Genomic DNA, 18,520 nt, shown 5'->3' with positions numbered 1-18,520 from the left:
TGACTCCTGGTTTTGGCTCAGGTCATGATCTCATGGTTCATGAGTTTGAGCCTCACATCAGGCTTTGTGCTGTCAGTGCAAAGCCTGCTTGGGATTCCCTCCCTCCCTCTCAAAACAAATAAAGAAGCTTAAAAAAATGTACATATAATCTCAAGGATAGACAGAAATAACAAGCTAAAGGCTTAGTGTAAAAACAATACTTTGTTTTGTGTTCCCACTTCCCTTTCCAATTACCTACTCGACAGGTTACTAGAATTTAACAATTGTTTTCTTAGGAATGCTTAATGTGACTATCACTTTGGGGTAAACAGGATGCTTACAATGCATGTTCCTTAGAATGTATCTGTTTTATTCTAACAAATTACATGTTTGGGGATTTTTCTATTTCATAGGTAGCTTTTACTTTTAGAATCAAGTAATACAATTCTCAACACTATTTCCCACAGGATGGCTTCAGGAATGGATTAAACTTCCTACCAGAATGGTTAAAACCCGGTGCATATATAAAAAGCACATTATTTAAGGGCATGTGGCTAAGTGGATTTGGAAGAGGAATCAAGTAAATACAATAGCATCCAAGTTATTAAAACAAAAGCCTGATAGGCTTCATGTGTATGTTTTTAACACCCAACATTATTTTTCCCTATCTATAAGCTTTCTATCTGTAAAGGAAACTGAGAATTATATAAATAATAGAGAAGAGAGGGACACATAGAAAGACAGTAGAACAAGAGGAAGAATGCATTCGTTGTGTAGGAGAGAAAATAGAAGAAAATAATAGCTTTATCATTATACAGGCTCTTTTCGTATTTTATTTTCATAAATGTACACTCAAAGCTCAGAGTCTCTCAATGAACACAGCTGAAGAATATCAAAGTCATCTTGTGTTAAAATTACTTTTATTCAGGATGAAAAATACAACATGTAACCAGATTAGATGATAGTCTATGATTAGTTCTTTACCACATATTTCAAAAGAACTACATACTTATTTCCCCTTGTTGTTACTGTGATATATATATATTTTTATTTATTATTACTTAGAAGGTTACAATGTAGTGTTTTATGTAGCTTTTCCTTAATAGCAGATAGAAGACATGTTGCACACAATTACAAGCAGAAAAAAATTAATACGTAACTTTTCAAAGTAAGAACAAGGAAGACACCAAATCTACAACTTGTTGTTCAGAGTTCAGGGAAAGTTTTTTTCTTTAAATAGGTGCTTTTCTTGGGTTTGATGTGGCCTGATAAAAGCTCTAGATTTTGCGGACTGCAGCGGCATAAAGCTATTTCCAACACAATGGATGAAGATGCATCTGAGGTAGAAAGGTGGTCATGGCTTTCCTCTTATATAAAACAATTTTCTTCTCAAAATATCTATGCTGCAAATAGACACCCTTGCCCCCCAACCCACCCAACCTATTCTAAAAGAATAGCAATTTCTAACTTTAAGCCTCCTTCTGGCCAAATCCCAGTTCAAGAGAACCCAAAGTTAAAATGTCCTGATGTTTTAAATGCACATACGCTTGAATCAAAACACGTGATTTTCTTTCTCTTTCTTTCTTTCTTTCTTTCTTTTTTTGGTTTCTCTACATTTGGTAATTACATAACACATTTCAACTGAATCAGTTAAATGTTAAATCAGAAGCCAAACCAAATACCTAACAGCATTGACTCAAAGGCAGGGGTACCACCATCTAGGCATAATTTTATTCCTCTATGGAAGCAGTGACACGGGCTTTTGATAAACATCCTTTCCAAATATACTGATCAAATGAAAAGTAATAAAAGATGTAATCATTCATCCAAAAGGTAAAATGAAACAGGCATTGAATTTGTCTGCTGTCAGGAAGAAAAGAACTGGGAGTTTCAAGAATTACAAATGGCTTGAGTATACATAAACAAAATAAAATTCTCTTCCAAGGGAATTCGAGACAAAGATGTGTTCTGGTAGCACGATTAAGTAAAGGTCTGTTGTGTATTTAATGATGAAAATCAAGACTTAGCAACTAAGGAAATGTTATCCCATGTTCTCTTTCTGTGTCCAAATGAGAATATACTTAAATGAGCAACCTTTGGTAAAAATGATCTTTGAGATTATTATAATGCTGTTCTAGTCTCCTCTATCATATATACTGGGACATGAAATAAATAAAGAAATCAAGATCTACTTATTACATGGAGCGGGGAAATAAAATGCTGGAAACAAATCCCAGTAGGAATGCCAGTTAGGCCCACAGGACTTTTACTGTGGTTTTCCAAGTGGTCACTAAGTATGATGTCAAATAAAGTTAAGTGGTACGTAAGAGATGTAGCCTAATTCATATACACAAATATTTAATTGAAATATGTGACTTATTAATTTGGCCAAATCATGGAAATGAATACAGGAAATGTATGTGGTCATGTGGCTGGTGAATTATAAATAACCAAAACATAATGGTAAAAGAGCGGAAGAAATAAACGAAGTTATTGTACAAGGTTAATATAAAGGAATGTAAAAATGTAACACTGTTTTCTAATTCTTATGCAATTTTTGTTATGGTTAATAACAAGAAGGTATCATATTAGAAAGCCCCCACCCACTTTCCCAATGCTGTATACAGTATACAAATCAGTGACAAATGTAATACCATTTCCAAATACCACTCTCTTCATTAATTTACAGTTGCATAGAAAGGGAAGAACAAAAAAAACCAATAATATATGATTATTATAAAAACAAAATATCCTTTCTCTTTGGATAGTCAGTGTTTTACTCCTTCAGTAGAACACACAGTCAGCGCTCAACAGCATGTTTCAAGGAGCCATGGAGCTTCTGATTAAATGGAACTCGGAATTGGCATTTGCTGAAAAGGGCAACACTGTTAAGTCAGGAAATGTGGACTGGCTAGATGAATACTTCACATTGCCTGTGGGAAGGGAAACAGTGCTGTCAGAACAACATTTACACAGAACATTGCAGGTAGCAGAGACCTGTCAACTCTTCTGAGAAATAAAAGTACTTCTTTCACAACTATTCACAGCCCATTTGGCTGTGTTCAAAGGGGACCCTTTACTTCCATGTGACTTTTGCTCCCTGGGATGAGGTCTTTCTCCTTCATCCCGAAGGCATCTAGTCTGCTTTTTATCATTGCAGCCAGTGTAGAGGAAGTTTGGAAGACTTTTCTCTTGCCCAGGCTGGAAACCAAGTGAAAATAGAGAGCACTCAGCTTTTTCTTGCTGGAGGTACCAAAGATGAGTGAATTAAGCTGGTGCAAGCACTCCATCTCTCCCTGGGGGACTGTGGGAGGTCTGTGGCTGAGGGGGTATCCTCGACAATTCCAACCGGTCTCCGACCCAAGCTGGGGTCCAGACAAGAGGCACGAAAGACATGAATCACAGTTTAAGGGTGTGCAGTGGTGCCAGTTAATGGACCAGGGCCAGTACACGTAGGCAAGAGAGGATATACCTCCAGGTCACACTCAAGGGAGTGGCATCAATGTTTTGAAGGGAAGGTCATACAGTTGGATCCATCATCATTAAAACCCATGCCCGTCAATTCTTCTCTGAACGCATCAATATCTGGATCTCCCCTGAAGACATAGGTTCCTCCACAACCGTCTCACATATGACTGTTTTCTATCTCCCACACTCTTCATGTATTGGATACGTCCTTTCTAGGTCCACGTTGTGTTTTTTCAGGCCCTTTTCTCTCTCTCTCTCCACCCAACTTTGAATCCCATGCCTTTAGACTATACCACCCACTCTGTAGTCATCTTCTGACCCCTTGGGTCATGTTCCCTTACTTCTTGAAGAATGGCTCACTGTCATCATGTTAAAACTATGTTTAAATCCTAGTGATTTCACTGCCCACATAGATGATTCTTCCAAAAATCTGGCCTCTCAGTTCCTTGAACTCCTCTCCTCCAGAGAATGTGTCCTCCACCTTTGTCAGTCACTCAAAGTTCCAAATGGACCATCACCAATACCTCACCCCCTCCAACACTTCCAATCTCAATCATCCTGCCTCTGACAACCACCTTACTTTCCCACTTACTTCCATTAGGACCCCAACTCCATCCACCCTTTGCTACCACAATCCATTGCTCCCTCCCCCCTTTTTTTTCTGTCTCCTGCACCTAACATATCATCACTTCTTTCCCTACAAGCTTGGATACTTTGTTCAATCATCATCATACCTTTGCCTCTTCCCTTGAATTGTTGTACTCTCTTGGCCAAACCAAAACTTCAACTCTGGTTAAATGCAACACTCAGCCCGACTCTGGTGCCTGTGCTTATGAACCTGAACGTGGCGGCCAGGAGACAACACACAGCCTTTGCAGGCCGGCTGTTCACAAGGAGGCACCGTAAGTCATGTTCAATGTTGCCTTGCAGTCACACTATTTCCCTGTCTGTTATTTCCCGATCTCCAAGCAGCTATGGCACATCCTCCAGTCTCTCCTCACACCTCTGACACCTCCTCCTGTCCTCACTCTCTGCTGCAGCCCTGGCTTCTGATTCACTAAGACAACACAAGCAATCGGAAGATGATTCTTCATGGAGATGAAGTCCTTCCATCTCCTGACCTCTCACATCACACCTGCTAATTGGCTTGAGATCTCCTTTTCTTCCCTCCAGGTCCTAAAGACCAACTGTCTGTGCTTCTCCTTAAGACCCCAGCCCCTCTTGCCATCAAGATAATAACACAGTCAGAATATTAAAGATTAATAAACAAGTTCATGAAAGAACACGTTCTCCAAAGATTTACTACGGTCTTGTGGCTCATTAGTACTAAAAGCACCTGATAAGGAAAACACTGAAAGGTATAAAGCCAAAGCTGCCAACATTTCTCAGCAAACTTTCCCCTCCCCAACCTCAGCAAATTTTTAAATGAAGAATCAAAATGTTTTCCCTCTCAAAGTAACAAAACCACATTGTGTACCGTTGCAGTCACTGCTTTAAGTTAATGTTCTGTGATAGTGACCGTAAGTACATTATCTGGGAGAACAGTGGTCAGCCAAATCCACCCAGGGTAACTTTGCATAGTGTATTTGCCGCCCTTAAAAAGCTGTTAGAACACAAAGGATCAGGCACTTGGTATTTTGGGCATCTGGAAGAACTGGCTTGGGAAGGGTTCCCTCTCCCCAGACTGACAAACTGTTGTACAGAATTAACTAACATTTAAACGTCAAGCAAGTTTACTAAATTACATGGGGAATAAAATCTGCACTGAAATCAAAAGCAGCTAATCTGCTTACTCCAGGTTGTAATCGACAACACCTGAGCCAATCAACCCATTAACGCTTACCTGCGGTTTGCTGGGGAGATTGGCTGAAAGAGAAAACAAAAGAAGTCAATTGAAGGCGCTAGGGTTGCTTTGCTGGTTCCCCCTCTCAGGCAGGCAAAAGTGTGGAGTGTATGGCTCCCAGCTGTTAAATGGGTGCTAATAAGAAAATGAGAAACAAGTTTTGGTTCCTTCCTTCCTTCCTCCCTTCCACTCACTCTCTCTCTTTCTTTCTTTCTGGCTAGATGCTTTAACAAAGACTAGTTTCTTTTCCCTAGTTTCTCATATCCTATGTCCTAGAAGATATAAAAATTCTACCAAAATATGCAAAACATATGCTGGCTCTCTCAGATAAGTCCATACCGAAGCATTCAGCAAATAACTTGTTTTGAAAAAAAATTCAAAATTTCCTCTTGAAATCACGCCATGTATTTGATTTATGTATCCGAACAGAGCAAGTGTGCATATTTTGCTAACTAGTACAAATTCTGACCAGCAGGTGATTCGGGAAGTGAAGGGGCACGAGTGTTCAGTTTCTGCCCCCCTTGGCTCACGCTCACCCCAGGGGTCTAGGAAGCTGGTGGCAATGTGCTTGCCTCAAAGGGCTGGCCAAATTCCCACAGTCTTTAGATACTTGGGCTAATCACTGTGCCTTGTTGGGGCCCAGCTGAGAGCACTGGAGAAGTCGTTATATGGGGTCTGATTCACCCTTGCTGCTGAGCAGCTCGAATTCCTTCCTGGTTACAAAAGTGTGGATGCCCCAGGGGACATTGTGAGGGCGGACACGGACAGGCGGGTCAGAGGATATTCTGCACCCCCGTTGATGGGGACATCTGGTCAAATAAGAACCGTCCCTCATCATCTAGCATGTTGCATTCCTTCCATCTCTCATCTTTTTGTGCTGAAGGGGAAAAAAAAAAAAAACATCCACGACCACATAGTGGGGGCTTTGTGAGAAAATCAGTGACCGAGAAGGGCAACTTTATGATGCCTGGAGGGAACGAATTAGGCTAAAATCCAGCCAGCCTAGTCCTGCCAGATGCATAGGTCATAGCAGGAAAACATGAGTGGGCATCCTTCCCACTGAGCTACGCTGAGGGAGCACTCTGTTGCACAAATATCCAGGACACCACACGCACTTACACTTCTCTTATTATACACGCTTCTCTTACTATACTTCTCTTACTCGTAACGCACAGCTAAACCCAAACCAAAACTGAAGCCACGTTGCTCCAAATCAGCATCATAAGCCCTATAGATTCTTATCAAATAAAAGGCTACGGTACTCCCCTGAACAAACTGCGCCCATATATTTTTAAAAGAAACCAGGGAATGCTTGCATTTTAGTAGGTTTTGAGTTTGTGATGAATGCCACTCAAGTTTAATAAACACAGGCAACTCACTGTGAAAATATGCCTGCAGATAAAAAACAATTTTAAAAGCATTTGTTGGTCTATCGGCCCCAAATCCTCAGGACTAGTATCCTCTATATATGGATGACATAAATGAAAACACGGAGAGGATTTTACATTAAAAAAAAACCCACTTATAGCAGTTAGTGAAAATTTTAATATGTACATTAGTTAACAGACAACACAAATTCCCTTCATTAACGCCTTGCCAGGAAAAGATGAAAATGCCTTCCTCTCTGCTCTGAAACTTAATGTAAATAATTAAACGAAGACTTTAAAAGGCCATAATTCAAGGATGCTATCAGGAACAACGGGTATATTAATTTGAGACAGAGAAATTCTAAAGTGTTATGCACAACAATGTATAGGTACACACACAAAAATGCCATGTTTAAGTAGGCAATTCATGCAATTAGGATTTATGATTATAGTTTCATTTTAATTCCAGGACTGCCCGGAGTGTAAATTCACTTGTGACCATGCTAATTGTTAATCCACAAAGGATCAAAAGTCAAGATTAACATGCAGATCAATTCATTGTATGCTGGTGACAAGCAGTTTTAAAGCTCTCATTAGTAACAGGATTGGGTTGGCATTGGGAGAGTGCCAATCCGATTTGCTTAGAGAAATCCTCCAAGGGTGGTCAGGAAGCTTTGGGAATGCAAAAGTTTATTAAAATATTGCTAGCTGAGCAACTTAAAAGAGGCAAGAAAGCAAATGAACCCTGCAAACCTTCTGTATACTATCTTGGGAAACTTTACCAACTAAACCTTCCTGTTAGAAAATGTATTTATTCATGCATTCATTCAATTCAGAAACTTGTACTGGGCACAAAGTCTAAGTCAGGTGCTATATCTTTTCTGCAACAATTTTTAAAAGGTTTAATAACTTTAGACACAATTTTTAAAACTATGTATCAATTTTATAAATAAGCCTTTTTTTTTAAGGGAAAGCTGTCCCTATCTTGGAGAGTAAAAAAAAAAAAAAAATTTTTAACATTTATTCCCTTTCGAGTGACAGAGACAGAGAGTAAGGGGGGGAGGGACAGAGAAAGAGAAGGAGACACACTCCGAAGCAGCATACTCATTTCTTTTTTTATTCATTTTGCCTTATGATTATTTACATTTAATTATATTCTCTTCTAAAATATGCCAGATTAGACTTTTATAACATTTACATATAAGAATATACTATGAAAAATATTTAAGAATAATTGTTTTGTGACAAACTGTTAAAAAAAAAAAAAACACCATGAATTTTTAATATAAAAAATTTAGGGGCACCTGGGTGGCTCAATAGGTTAAGCTTCAGACCTTGATTTTGGTTCCCGTCATGATCTCATGGTTCATGAAATCGAGCCCCATGTCAGCTCAGCACTGACAATGTGGAGTCTGCTTGGGATTCTCTCTCTCCCTCTCTCTCTCTGCTCCTACCCAATTCACTCTGTCTCCCTCTCTCAAAATAAATAAATATTTAAAAAGTTTAATGTGCAAATTATACATCTATAGACACTGTAAAGCATTTGATTAAACATATTTCCCATCCTAACTCACTGCCAACTGACTTTTAAATTGAACATGTCCATCATGACATTTAAATGCAAATTTATAAATAGGCTTTGACTTGCAGAATTTGTTCCTAACTAATTATTAATGTATTTGGATTTAAGCTGAACTAAAAAGTAATTTCATTTAGAAATTTAATCTTGAAATTCTGTCTTTTATATTGACTAAGATGAGGTTTTATCTAGCCATTAAATAACATACAACTCAGAATAAAAATCCCTAGAAAATTCAACCTTAATATAAAAGATTTGATCTGCTCATCTACTGTGGCTGTTACAGCACCCAGAAAACAGGCAAAAATCTGATAGTGTAGGGGCTTCAAGTGACCCTCTGAAGCCTTTGTGAGACTCCAGAAGGCCAAAAAAGTATGTGTGCATGTGTATGTGTGTGTATGTGCACATACACATTTGCACACATGGGCACATGTTTTTTGGGGGAGTGTAGGGACTGACCTATAATAAATACAATTCAAGAAACATTGAGAACTATAATCACAGATAATAACTGGAAAATGACACATTCCCAAATATAAATATATTTATGTGCTTATAGAATTCTGTACTATGTCCTTTAGGAAAATACTTCTGAAAATTCAGGGAAGACTATATTTCAAAGAGCTATTTCCACTCCCTGCTAATGATGGCATTTTTATAAACTGCAGAATTGTAGAAGTTGAAGCATATTTTTTAATGAAGTCAATATATCTTACTTAACTACCTTCCTGGTGATGCCTTTTTTCATCATTTAGGATGGTATTTGCTGAGGACAGGATGAAAAGGGGAGAGATGAGAAGCAGTTTTATATATGTACTACCATATATAACATATATCTAATATCTACAGTGGTATACATACATACTAACATCTTACTTCGATGGCTGCCTAGATTTAAAAATCAACTTGAGTGGAAATCACCCTAAAAGTTATAAATAACATATTCAAATTTCTTTAAAAGATTACTTAAGATAAATTGCGGCATTAAGTAGTTAGCATGCATTCAAGTGCACAGCTTCCCTTTGAAACCGCCCAAGTGAGAGCTCAGTAGAAACCTTGAGATGACGAGAATGAATTTAAAAAGTTTGGGGGGAAAAATCAATAAATAAGAACATTATGTAATTTCCTCTGGGAGTTGGACTGCTTTCATTTGATTATTTTCTGGCTCTTGGTTGTTCATATGGAAAAGTCACAGGGTCATGATCTGTGAAGCCTTCAATTATTTGGCCTTTATGCAGTGACTGTTTCATTCCATGAGAAGAGAAACCAGAAGAAAGAAAACAAAAGAGAAAAAATATCTGAAAATAATCCCCTCCCAGAACTGAATCTGATGACCTCAAAGAAAAGAGAGTAGGGGTGCCTGACTGGCTCAGTCAGTGGAGCTTGACTCTTGATCTTGGGGTTGTAGGTTTGGGCCCCATGTTGGGTGCAGGGATTACTTAAAAATAAAATCTTAAAAAGAGAGGGAGAGCGAATTACATCAGAAAAGACCATTTTCATGCCTTGTTGGGTGCTAAAAGCTCTTTTTTGAAGTAATAACACATGTCGTACTACAGTTTGTACTGAAGAGGGTAACTTCTTGCAAAGCAACTTGTTTTGTTTGCCTTCATGTTATCCTTCAGAAGGCACAACAGAAACCTCTCAGAGAGCAGCACCATCACCACAGCCAGTGACGCGATGGTATCTAGGCTAAGCTTCATTTGCTTGGTCGACATACGGAATGTTTGACTTATTTTCAAATCATATTCAATCCTGTTTCTAATAGCGGCTTTTGTTATCTTACCAAAGAAGACAAAGGGCGCCAAGCAGGGAGGAAGAAATGGAAAGGAAGGTGGAGTGGTAGCGCTGGGGTCTTTTGTACTCACGGCAGCAAGATGGAAATGTACTGTTGATCTGCTCCATAAACTCCGTGAGGTCCGTGCTGGTGTCGTGGGGGGGGGCCAGCAGGTCCTCCGCCGCTGGGGCAGCAGAGAAACAAAACAATAGACGTTCCGAAATGAACATCCAGCTTTCCACCAAAACCCAACATTGGGAGAAAAACCCTAATCCTGGCCTCTAAATATCAACATGAAAATAAGACTCTATGAAAAGGACAATTTTGGGGAATAATATTAAAACCATTTTTGTATCAATTTGTTGGTAATATAATTTCATATAAATAAAATGCATTAGATGTCTCTGTAGGAAGATTCCATGTGCCAAGGGAAAACTTATGAGTGAAAAATAAGTTAATGTGGTCATATTATTTCAATTTGTTAGATGAAATTCCATTAGTTTGCATTCAAAGTGTTTTTTTATATAAAAAATATTCTACCAGTTTCTTTTTCCTTCCTTCTTTCTTCTTGGAGACTTTGGCATGGACTGGCTTATGCTGCTACAAATCTAGAGGTAGTTTTGAAGATACTTTTTACCTTGATTTTTATTCTATAACCAAGAGCAAAATAATTCACTTCTTTTTTTTTTTTTTTTTTTTTTTTAAATTTTTTTTTCAACGTTTATTTATTTTTGGGACAGAGAGAGACAGAGCATGAACGGGGGAGGGGCAGAGAGAGAGGGAGACACAGAATCGGAAACAGGCTCCAGGCTCCGAGCCATCAGCCCAGAGCCCGACGCGGGGCTCGAACTCACGGACCGCGAGATCGTGACCTGGCTGAAGTCGGACGCTTAACCGACTGCGCCACCCAGGCGCCCCTAATTCACTTCTTTAAAACAATTCAGATAATATTAATACCTTAGGTTTCCTTCTGATTAATGCAGCAAAATATATCTTAGAAACAAATTAATTTGGTTAAAATATATGGTCTTCAGTAGAATTTCAGAACTTAAATTTCATCAATAACAAAATGCCATTCCTGAATACTGGTTGACAGAGGCTTTCCTAGCAGAGGTGACAAGTCCCCTTTGTGACCAATAATAGGCTAGGTGAGACCTTGGCCTCAGACAGGGGCAGGAGGGGTGGCAATGTCTATAGGGATGAGGATGGAAAAAGCAGAATATTCATTCCCAGACCTGGGCAGAGAAAACCACACTTGGTATATAATATACTTTAGGATTATTTTCTGAATACGTATAAATATAAATTTTAAAGACAGAAAATTTACTTTAAAAAAAGAATCACTCTGAAGGCAAAGCCAAAATTAAATTGTTGCTCATCCCCAAACAAAAAGAGTACTTTTTTCCATCTTTCACCAAAATTCAATTCACTACTACACAGTATATAAGCAAATATATTATAGATTCTTATTCTGGAATGTTTGCTTTTTTGGTCTTGTTAAAATGTCTTTGTATGCAGCTGAGCACGAAGAGAGTATGAAACTCCTTTCTGCTCTAAGGTACCGGGGAGTAAGAACACAGTTGAAAATGAAAAACCAACCAATGGCGAAGCATAGAGCAGAGCGGGGGAGTTGGCCGGGTCTTAAGGACACCAACCTGCTTGGTGGAACTGTGGGCCAGGGTCTGGATCCAGCGAGTAGGTCAGTGCAGCCTGCTGAGGTGAAGGCCAGGAGGAGACACCGTTGATTCGGGAATCAGATTCCGGCTGCAATCACATGCAGATGTTAAGGCAGAGGAAGAATTCAAATAACACGTTTCTGTTTCTTACTTCCATGGATAACTGAGACATGTAGAGTTCTTTGGTCTCAGACATTCAGAACACATGTTTTCATCAGTCTGGTGGGTTCACTACGATCTCAGCTGAATACTGGGTAGTCTGCTCCCTTCAGTTCGGGCTCCTTGAACAGCTCAGTTGGTTATAATGCAAGATTTATTTTTCAGTGTCACTTACATCCCTCAATTGTGCTATTATTTTTATGTCAACCAAGTGAATCTAGAAACAGGTTTCATTCATCTGTAAAAAAAAAACGAGCACTGCTTCTCATACAGTAAATTTATACAATTTCAAAATCAGCTCATTTGTTTATTTAAATCAATATTTCAATGTGGTATCAGAGACTTAAGAACACAATTTTGGATTCACATGCTTGAATTCAAACTCCACCACTCAGTACCTGCCTGAGCAAATTTTATAACCTTCTATGCCTTGGATTCTTTTCTTTTCCTTTCTTTCTCTTTCTTTCTTTCTTTCTTTCTTTCTTTCTTTCTTTCTTTCTTTTTAGAGAGAGAGAGAGAGTGAGCGAGCATGCAAGTTGGAGAGAGGAGCAGAGAGAGAATCCCAAGCAGGCTCTGTGCTCAGTGCAGAGACTGATGTGGGGCTCAATCCCATGACCCTGGGATTTTGACCTGAGCTTAAATCAAGAGTTGGATGCTCAACTGACTGAGCCACCCAGGCGCTCCTGTGCTGTGGATTCTTTATTTGTAAGCTGGGGACAGACGGTGAAATGATTGCCTGTGTTAAAGGATTTTGTGAGGAGGGTGTTCAGTTAGTGTTTCCTCTGAGATCAGAACAGGATCTGACACCTAGAAAACACTTTGTAAATTCACTCTGCACAAAGCTTTGAAATAGTGATGGATAAATTGACAAGTACATAGTCAAATTAGAAAGCGCGATTCATTTTCCAGGGAGTGCAGAAATTACAATATTCTTGATGGCGGCTTTTCCATTAGATTTATATTAGTTGAAGTCTGGAGGCTCTGCCAGTTTTTACTATCAGGTAAATTTTCCATCTACTTCTGGCATTCATGCTAAGTCATTAAGAAGAGATAAGAGGTCCACAGTCTGGGATACACAAAGCCATTTAGATATCAGCTAACTCTAAAAGCATTACTGTGCAATTCTGGAGGCACATGAGCCATTAGGCAGCTCTGTCTAATGGGGTGGTGAGAGTCAGGGGGAGGGTGTGGAGTGTGCGTATGCAGAAGAGCCGTTAGCTCTCCAACAGGCTCTGGCAAATAAAGATTGTTTCGTTTCTGCAATGATTCCATCGCTGCACTAGGTTAATGATAATACTTCATATTTTAAATCAGAGATTTCAAGAGAAAATTCATCCTTTCCACCACGGGGAAACTTCAAATTCACACTGCTAGAGTATATGTAGCTTTTCCAGTGTATATGACTGGCAGGGAGGAGGACTCAAACATTCCAAAGGACTCAAAGAAAGCCAGGCTTTGGGGCACTCTAGGGGTACTACTGTTTTCTAATGGGGCACCCTTTGGAGGCCCAAAGTAAGCCTTCCCCAAAACAGTCTAATATAAATTCCGAAACAGTGACAGACATACAGAAAACTATATGGTCAAAAAGGGTGATCTGTGGCCTGTTGTGTAGGTAATGCAGAAATTACACTGTTTTGAATGATTCTGACAAGTTAAAAGATACTGACAGCAACTATGACAAGGTGGTTTTCTGAAATTTGAGAAAATCACTGGAGAAAAAGTTGTTTCTGTCTTTGGATAAATCACTTCTGCAGAAAGGCATGCCTAGTCACTGCATGGGGCCCCACACTCTACAGTCCAGAGAAAAAGGCAAAAGATGACATGAATGTTGGTGTCCTAGATTTTTCAAGAAAGAGAAAGTCTAGCCCCATCTGTGGGGATTCTACCCAATGTGCACCTGTTACCAAGGCGTCTTCATTGTTGGTTCTGTGGCATGACTCCCATTCTTTAACTGCTAGATGTAATCAAGTACTTAATTCTCTATGGCACTGTATCTCTATGTGCAGTACTATCTTGTTATATTTTGTACCATCTTGTCTTGGTCCCTAATAAGACTGCAAGCACCAAAACACTCTGTCTGATGCCTCTTTTATATTTCAAAGGACAGTATTTTTCAAAATTGTGGGCTATTACCCACTGATGAGCTATAAAATTGATTTAGTAGGTGCTGACCAGCACAAAGAAAGAGAGAGAGAAAAAAAATGGAAGGGATGTAGAGATAAAGAGAACACAGGAAAGAATACAGGAAGAAGGAAGGAAGGAAGGAAGGACAGAAGGCAGGCAGGCACGGGGAGTAAGGAAGAAAGGAAGGAAATTTAAAAGTAGAAAATAAGAGACAGCCTTTCTTTATAATAATTATTTTGTATTTACCATACAGGTGTGCATTCATCATAATGTAAATTCTATTTCTTATCATCAAGAAAGTATACAAATTGCCATAAAACATGGCCCAGTGTTAGGAAATGATAGCTGCACATTAATAAACATCTGTTGGGGCGCCTGGGTGGCGCAGTCGGTTGAGCGTCCGACTTCAGCCAGGTCACGATCTCGCGGTCCGTGAGTTCGAGCCCCGCGTCGGGCTCTGGGCTGATGGCTCAGAGCCTGGAGCCTGTTTCCGATTCTGTGTCTCCCTCTCTCTCTGCCCCTCCCCCGTTCATGCTCTGTCTCTCTCTGTCCCAAAAATAAATAAACGTTGAAAAAAAAAATTAAAAAGAAAAAAAAATAAAAAATAAAAAAAAAATAAACATCTGTTACTTAATTTCTTGAAAAGAGCTCACTGGAAGAAAGGCTCTCGCTTGAACATTTCAGATCACTTCCTTCCCCTTAACCTCTACAGTGTTTCCCACATGTAATGTATGCAGATGTATGTTACAGGGTCTTTCCTTTTAAAGTACTCAGAGCTGAGACAGATTTCAGTGTTACCAAAGAATGGGAAACTCCACTTTTTGAGCGATTGGAGGGTGTGATACTTCCATCTGAAGAGGGATTCCTAAGCCAGTCTTAATCAGGTGTGGAGGTGACAGTCTGCAAGTGAGCCCCTCTGCTGATGCTGGGACCATGCTCCAGGACAGAGACGGGCTGGGAGGGGGCGTGGGAGCCCCACCGCGGTGCACACACTCTACCTGCTCCAGCAGCTGTCGAAGGCGGTGGAGCTGAGACTCCAGCTGCTTATTGTGATCTTCTAAAATCTGCATCCTGGCCTCCAGACGACCTTTGTGCTGCCTGAGGAGTTTTGCTTCTGCTATAAGTTCTGAGTCCTCAGATGTGTGGTGAGGAGACACGACAGAGTCTGGAGGTGACCCGACAGGGAGACCCCTTCTCAGGTGCTGCTCCTTCAGCTGCTCATATTCCACCTGCAGGTTTCTAGTGCAGAAAAGGAACAACTGGAATTACTACTGTGGGCACGGTTTTCTCTCCGAAACTGCCCTCGAGCTTCAGATTGAGCTCAGGAGACTTCTTCTCAGGTAGAAACATTAAACAGTGAGATGAGTAAGCAAGGACAAAGCTATAGCTTTAAGCAAGTGTTCCCTGAACCCTCACGTTCATAATCTGCAGCCAGTGCCCCAGTCTGTTAATCCCCGATAAGATTTTGACTCCACCTTGACTTCTTAGAAACCACTTCTGAAAAGAGAATGGGTAGGGATCATACTGAAGTTATTATTAAGGAATCTCCCATTAGAAGTTTGCCCAGGGGGCACAAATCTTCTCCCAGGTTGAACACACCTCTGTTCTTCCTCCAGGTCGGCAATGATCCGCTCCAGTTCTCCGCGTTCTTCCCTTTCTACCGACTTCAGGATCTGAGCTGGGCTCTGGGGCTGGCTGACCGGGGACTCCCCTCCGAGCGTCTGACAGTACTGCTGGATGAGGGCATGCTCGTCCTCCCTAGGGAGACAAATCACACACACACACACACACACACACACACACACTGAGGCTCATGTCTGGATGGAAGCGAAGTAGAAACAATGACGATCGGGATGGCTGCTGGGCCAAGTTTGATCTAAAGCTCAATGTTCCTCTATGTCTCTTTGAAACTCTAGGAAGATATTTGGGGCACCTAGCTGGCTCAGTCAGAGGAGCATGTGACTCTTGATCTCAGGGTCGTGAGTTCAAGCCCCATGTTGAGTGTGGAGATTACTAAAATAAATAAACCGTATTAAAAAAAAAAACTCTAGGAAGATATTTATCTAAAAGGTAGGTATACTACGCATACCAACATTTCATGCTTTGCCTTAGACTAACACATACATATCACAAACCTCAGAAGAGATATTCTACTCAGCAGAGGTATCAAATAAGGTACACTACTTAGTTAATATAAGAGATACTTTAGGCAAAATCGATAATCGAATGCCAAAAGAGTAGATTAATAGACTTAATCAAAAATAAACTGCTCTACACTGAATGTATATCCCCGAAATTCATATGTGGAAACTTAAGCCTCAGTGTGATGGTACTTGGAGGCGGGACATTTGGGAGGTAATTGGGTCATGAGGGCGGAGCTTCATGAATGGGATTAGCACCCTTAAAAAGACCCTCCAGAGAGCTCCCGTCCCTTCTGCCATTTGAGGATACAGTGGGAAGAGGACCATCTATGAACCAGGAAGAAGGCTCTAACAAGACCCCAAATCTGCTAGTACCTTGATCTTGAACTTTCCAGTCTCCAAAACTGTGATAAATAAATGTTGTTTATAAGCTGCCCAGCCTGTATTACTGTGTTATAGCAGCCCAAATGGACTGAGGCCTGAGTTGATTTCACTGTCTTTAGCATTTGGTTGAAAGTCATTTTGTAATGCTTTGTAACCCACAGAATGGAAAAACATAAGCCTCATATTCTTTTATTTAAATAACATAACAAAAATGATCATTGTAGATACTCATAAAATATCTGCCATATTTTTATTTGATATTACCATCAATCATTTTGCATTAAAACAGGACATACAGTTATTTACATTCTCCTTCTTTTCTAACTACTGGTCTAATGAATTAGACATATCAATCATGTGGTCGAATCTAATGATTGGCAGAAACGGAAGCATAAAAAAAAGACAAAATTGATACATTCTTGAGAAGTAAATGCTCAGCATCATGCCTGAAAGGTCTTCCTTTCCTTTATGGGGAGATCCAGTCTGATCTCTCTGTACTCGTGAAAATGACAGACCTCCCGGCTAACGCTAGCTGGAGGGTCCAGCTACAGAATGAATACTTTAGCAGATTGTACCCGGTGTGTTTTGATGGTGTTGGTAAACAAATCCTGGAAGCTATGGATTTATAGGATAGGGCTTCAGAAAAGCATGTAAGTAGCTCTTAGAGTATAAAATGGAGCTGTCTCATGACAGAACCAGTGCCTGTCAAAGGGACGTGCCTGCAAATGTCCCTTAGAGACCTCACCTGTTGAACTGGGGTCAGAGCACACCCTAATGCAGTCAGAAGGAGTCTGCTGAGCAGCAGGGGCAGTCTGGGACCTCTTACTTGTGCCCTACAGCTGAAGAGCAGCATTTGATACTAGGTAAGATCTCTGATTCCTCTGAGTCTGATTTGAAAATCCAACCCTGTGTGACCACAGTTTACTGTGGTAAAAAGGGGACTTGAAATTGCATCTGAGAGTTAGCGAACTCATAGCAAAGCTGTGTCCAGAGCACTGAGATCAGAGTGATATGATGAAGCAAATGAAAGAAAAATGAGTGTTAGGCCTGCAGAACAGCCAAAGCCAAGGTTCAGATGAACTACTGATTGATTTCGTTTGCTTCCTTGATTGGTAAACCCCTCCCTCTCTCTAAATTTATATATGGAGATGATATAAACATTGATACCTGACCTTACCATCCTTCTACTGGCAAATTCAGTAGGGTGAGGAGTAGGACCTTTACCACACAGTTAGAAACTGGAAATAAGAAGCATGGATGGGATAAAGACTGAAAGAAGCTATGACATCACCCTTTGATTACCTTTCCTGAGAAAATGTGGTATCGCTGAAAACTAAAGGTGCCTCTAGAAGAATCTCATGCTTGTTCTTAACTTTAGAAGGATGAGGATAAGAGGAGGGACAGGTATGGGACCACTGTAGGGCAGCAGCATTTAAAAGCTCCTGGGCTGCCCAAGTAGCTAAATCAGACAGAAATGTGGCAAGGATGTGTCTGAGGGGCAGGCGTCTTCCTCATGGGAAATATATGGCCAATGCTCTAAACCTAACTGTATCATGAAGGGGCAGAAGGGGCAGAAGGGACAGAAGTTGACTATCAGGCTAACGCATCAACACCCTGTGACACCAAGTAGCTAAGGATGGCAAAACTTAAACACAATGATCCTTATCACCATCAGTGTTTGGAGGCATTTTACCTGGTTCAGGAGAGAGAATCCATAGTGAGAGAGCATATACAGAGAAGAAAAATACAAAGTATAAAGACATAGTGGAGATAAAATAAAGTAATAGCAAAGTAAGAGAGTAACTGAACATTTTGTAAATATTTCTCAGGCTAAAAAGAAACAAAGAACAAAAAAACTAAAAAGTCTGAGTACCCCAAAAAATAGTAACAAAAGAGAAACATGAAATTTCTCTATTTTAAAGAGAAAGCATCACAAGCAATCAACCAAAAATCAAAACAAAAAAGTAGATCTTGCAAACAAAAGCAAAAGGTTTAGCCTCCTACTCTCTGTAATATTCCATGTCAA

The 18,520-nt window shown here is 40.0% G+C and overlaps 1 protein-coding gene across 9 annotated transcripts in view; it reads right to left on the bottom strand.

The window, feature by feature from the left end:
• Positions 1 to 882: 882 nt before the first annotated feature.
• The window catches only part of UTRN (utrophin), a 519,130-nt gene continuing 501,492 nt past the window's right edge, over positions 883 to 18,520 (bottom strand). For all 9 annotated transcript variants that reach the window (XM_045499918.1, XM_045499921.1, XM_045499919.1 and 6 more), the window contains 6 exons: positions 15,569 to 15,727; positions 14,968 to 15,208; positions 11,666 to 11,774; positions 10,102 to 10,194; positions 5,291 to 5,313; positions 883 to 2,912 (listed from right to left, as the gene is read on the bottom strand). In XM_045499918.1, the coding sequence (XP_045355874.1) occupies positions 2,904 to 2,912; positions 5,291 to 5,313; positions 10,102 to 10,194; positions 11,666 to 11,774; positions 14,968 to 15,208; positions 15,569 to 15,727 (634 nt within the window). In that variant the 3' untranslated portion in view covers positions 883 to 2,903. The remainder of the gene's footprint in view (positions 2,913 to 5,290; positions 5,314 to 10,101; positions 10,195 to 11,665; positions 11,775 to 14,967; positions 15,209 to 15,568; positions 15,728 to 18,520) is intronic.

The sequence above is a fragment of the Leopardus geoffroyi genome, chromosome B2 (genome assembly GCF_018350155.1).
Source record: "Leopardus geoffroyi isolate Oge1 chromosome B2, O.geoffroyi_Oge1_pat1.0, whole genome shotgun sequence".
Lineage (NCBI taxonomy): Eukaryota > Metazoa > Chordata > Mammalia > Carnivora > Felidae > Leopardus > Leopardus geoffroyi.
Note: the sequence above shows the minus strand (reverse complement) of the source record. Positions and strands in the feature narration are given on the sequence as shown.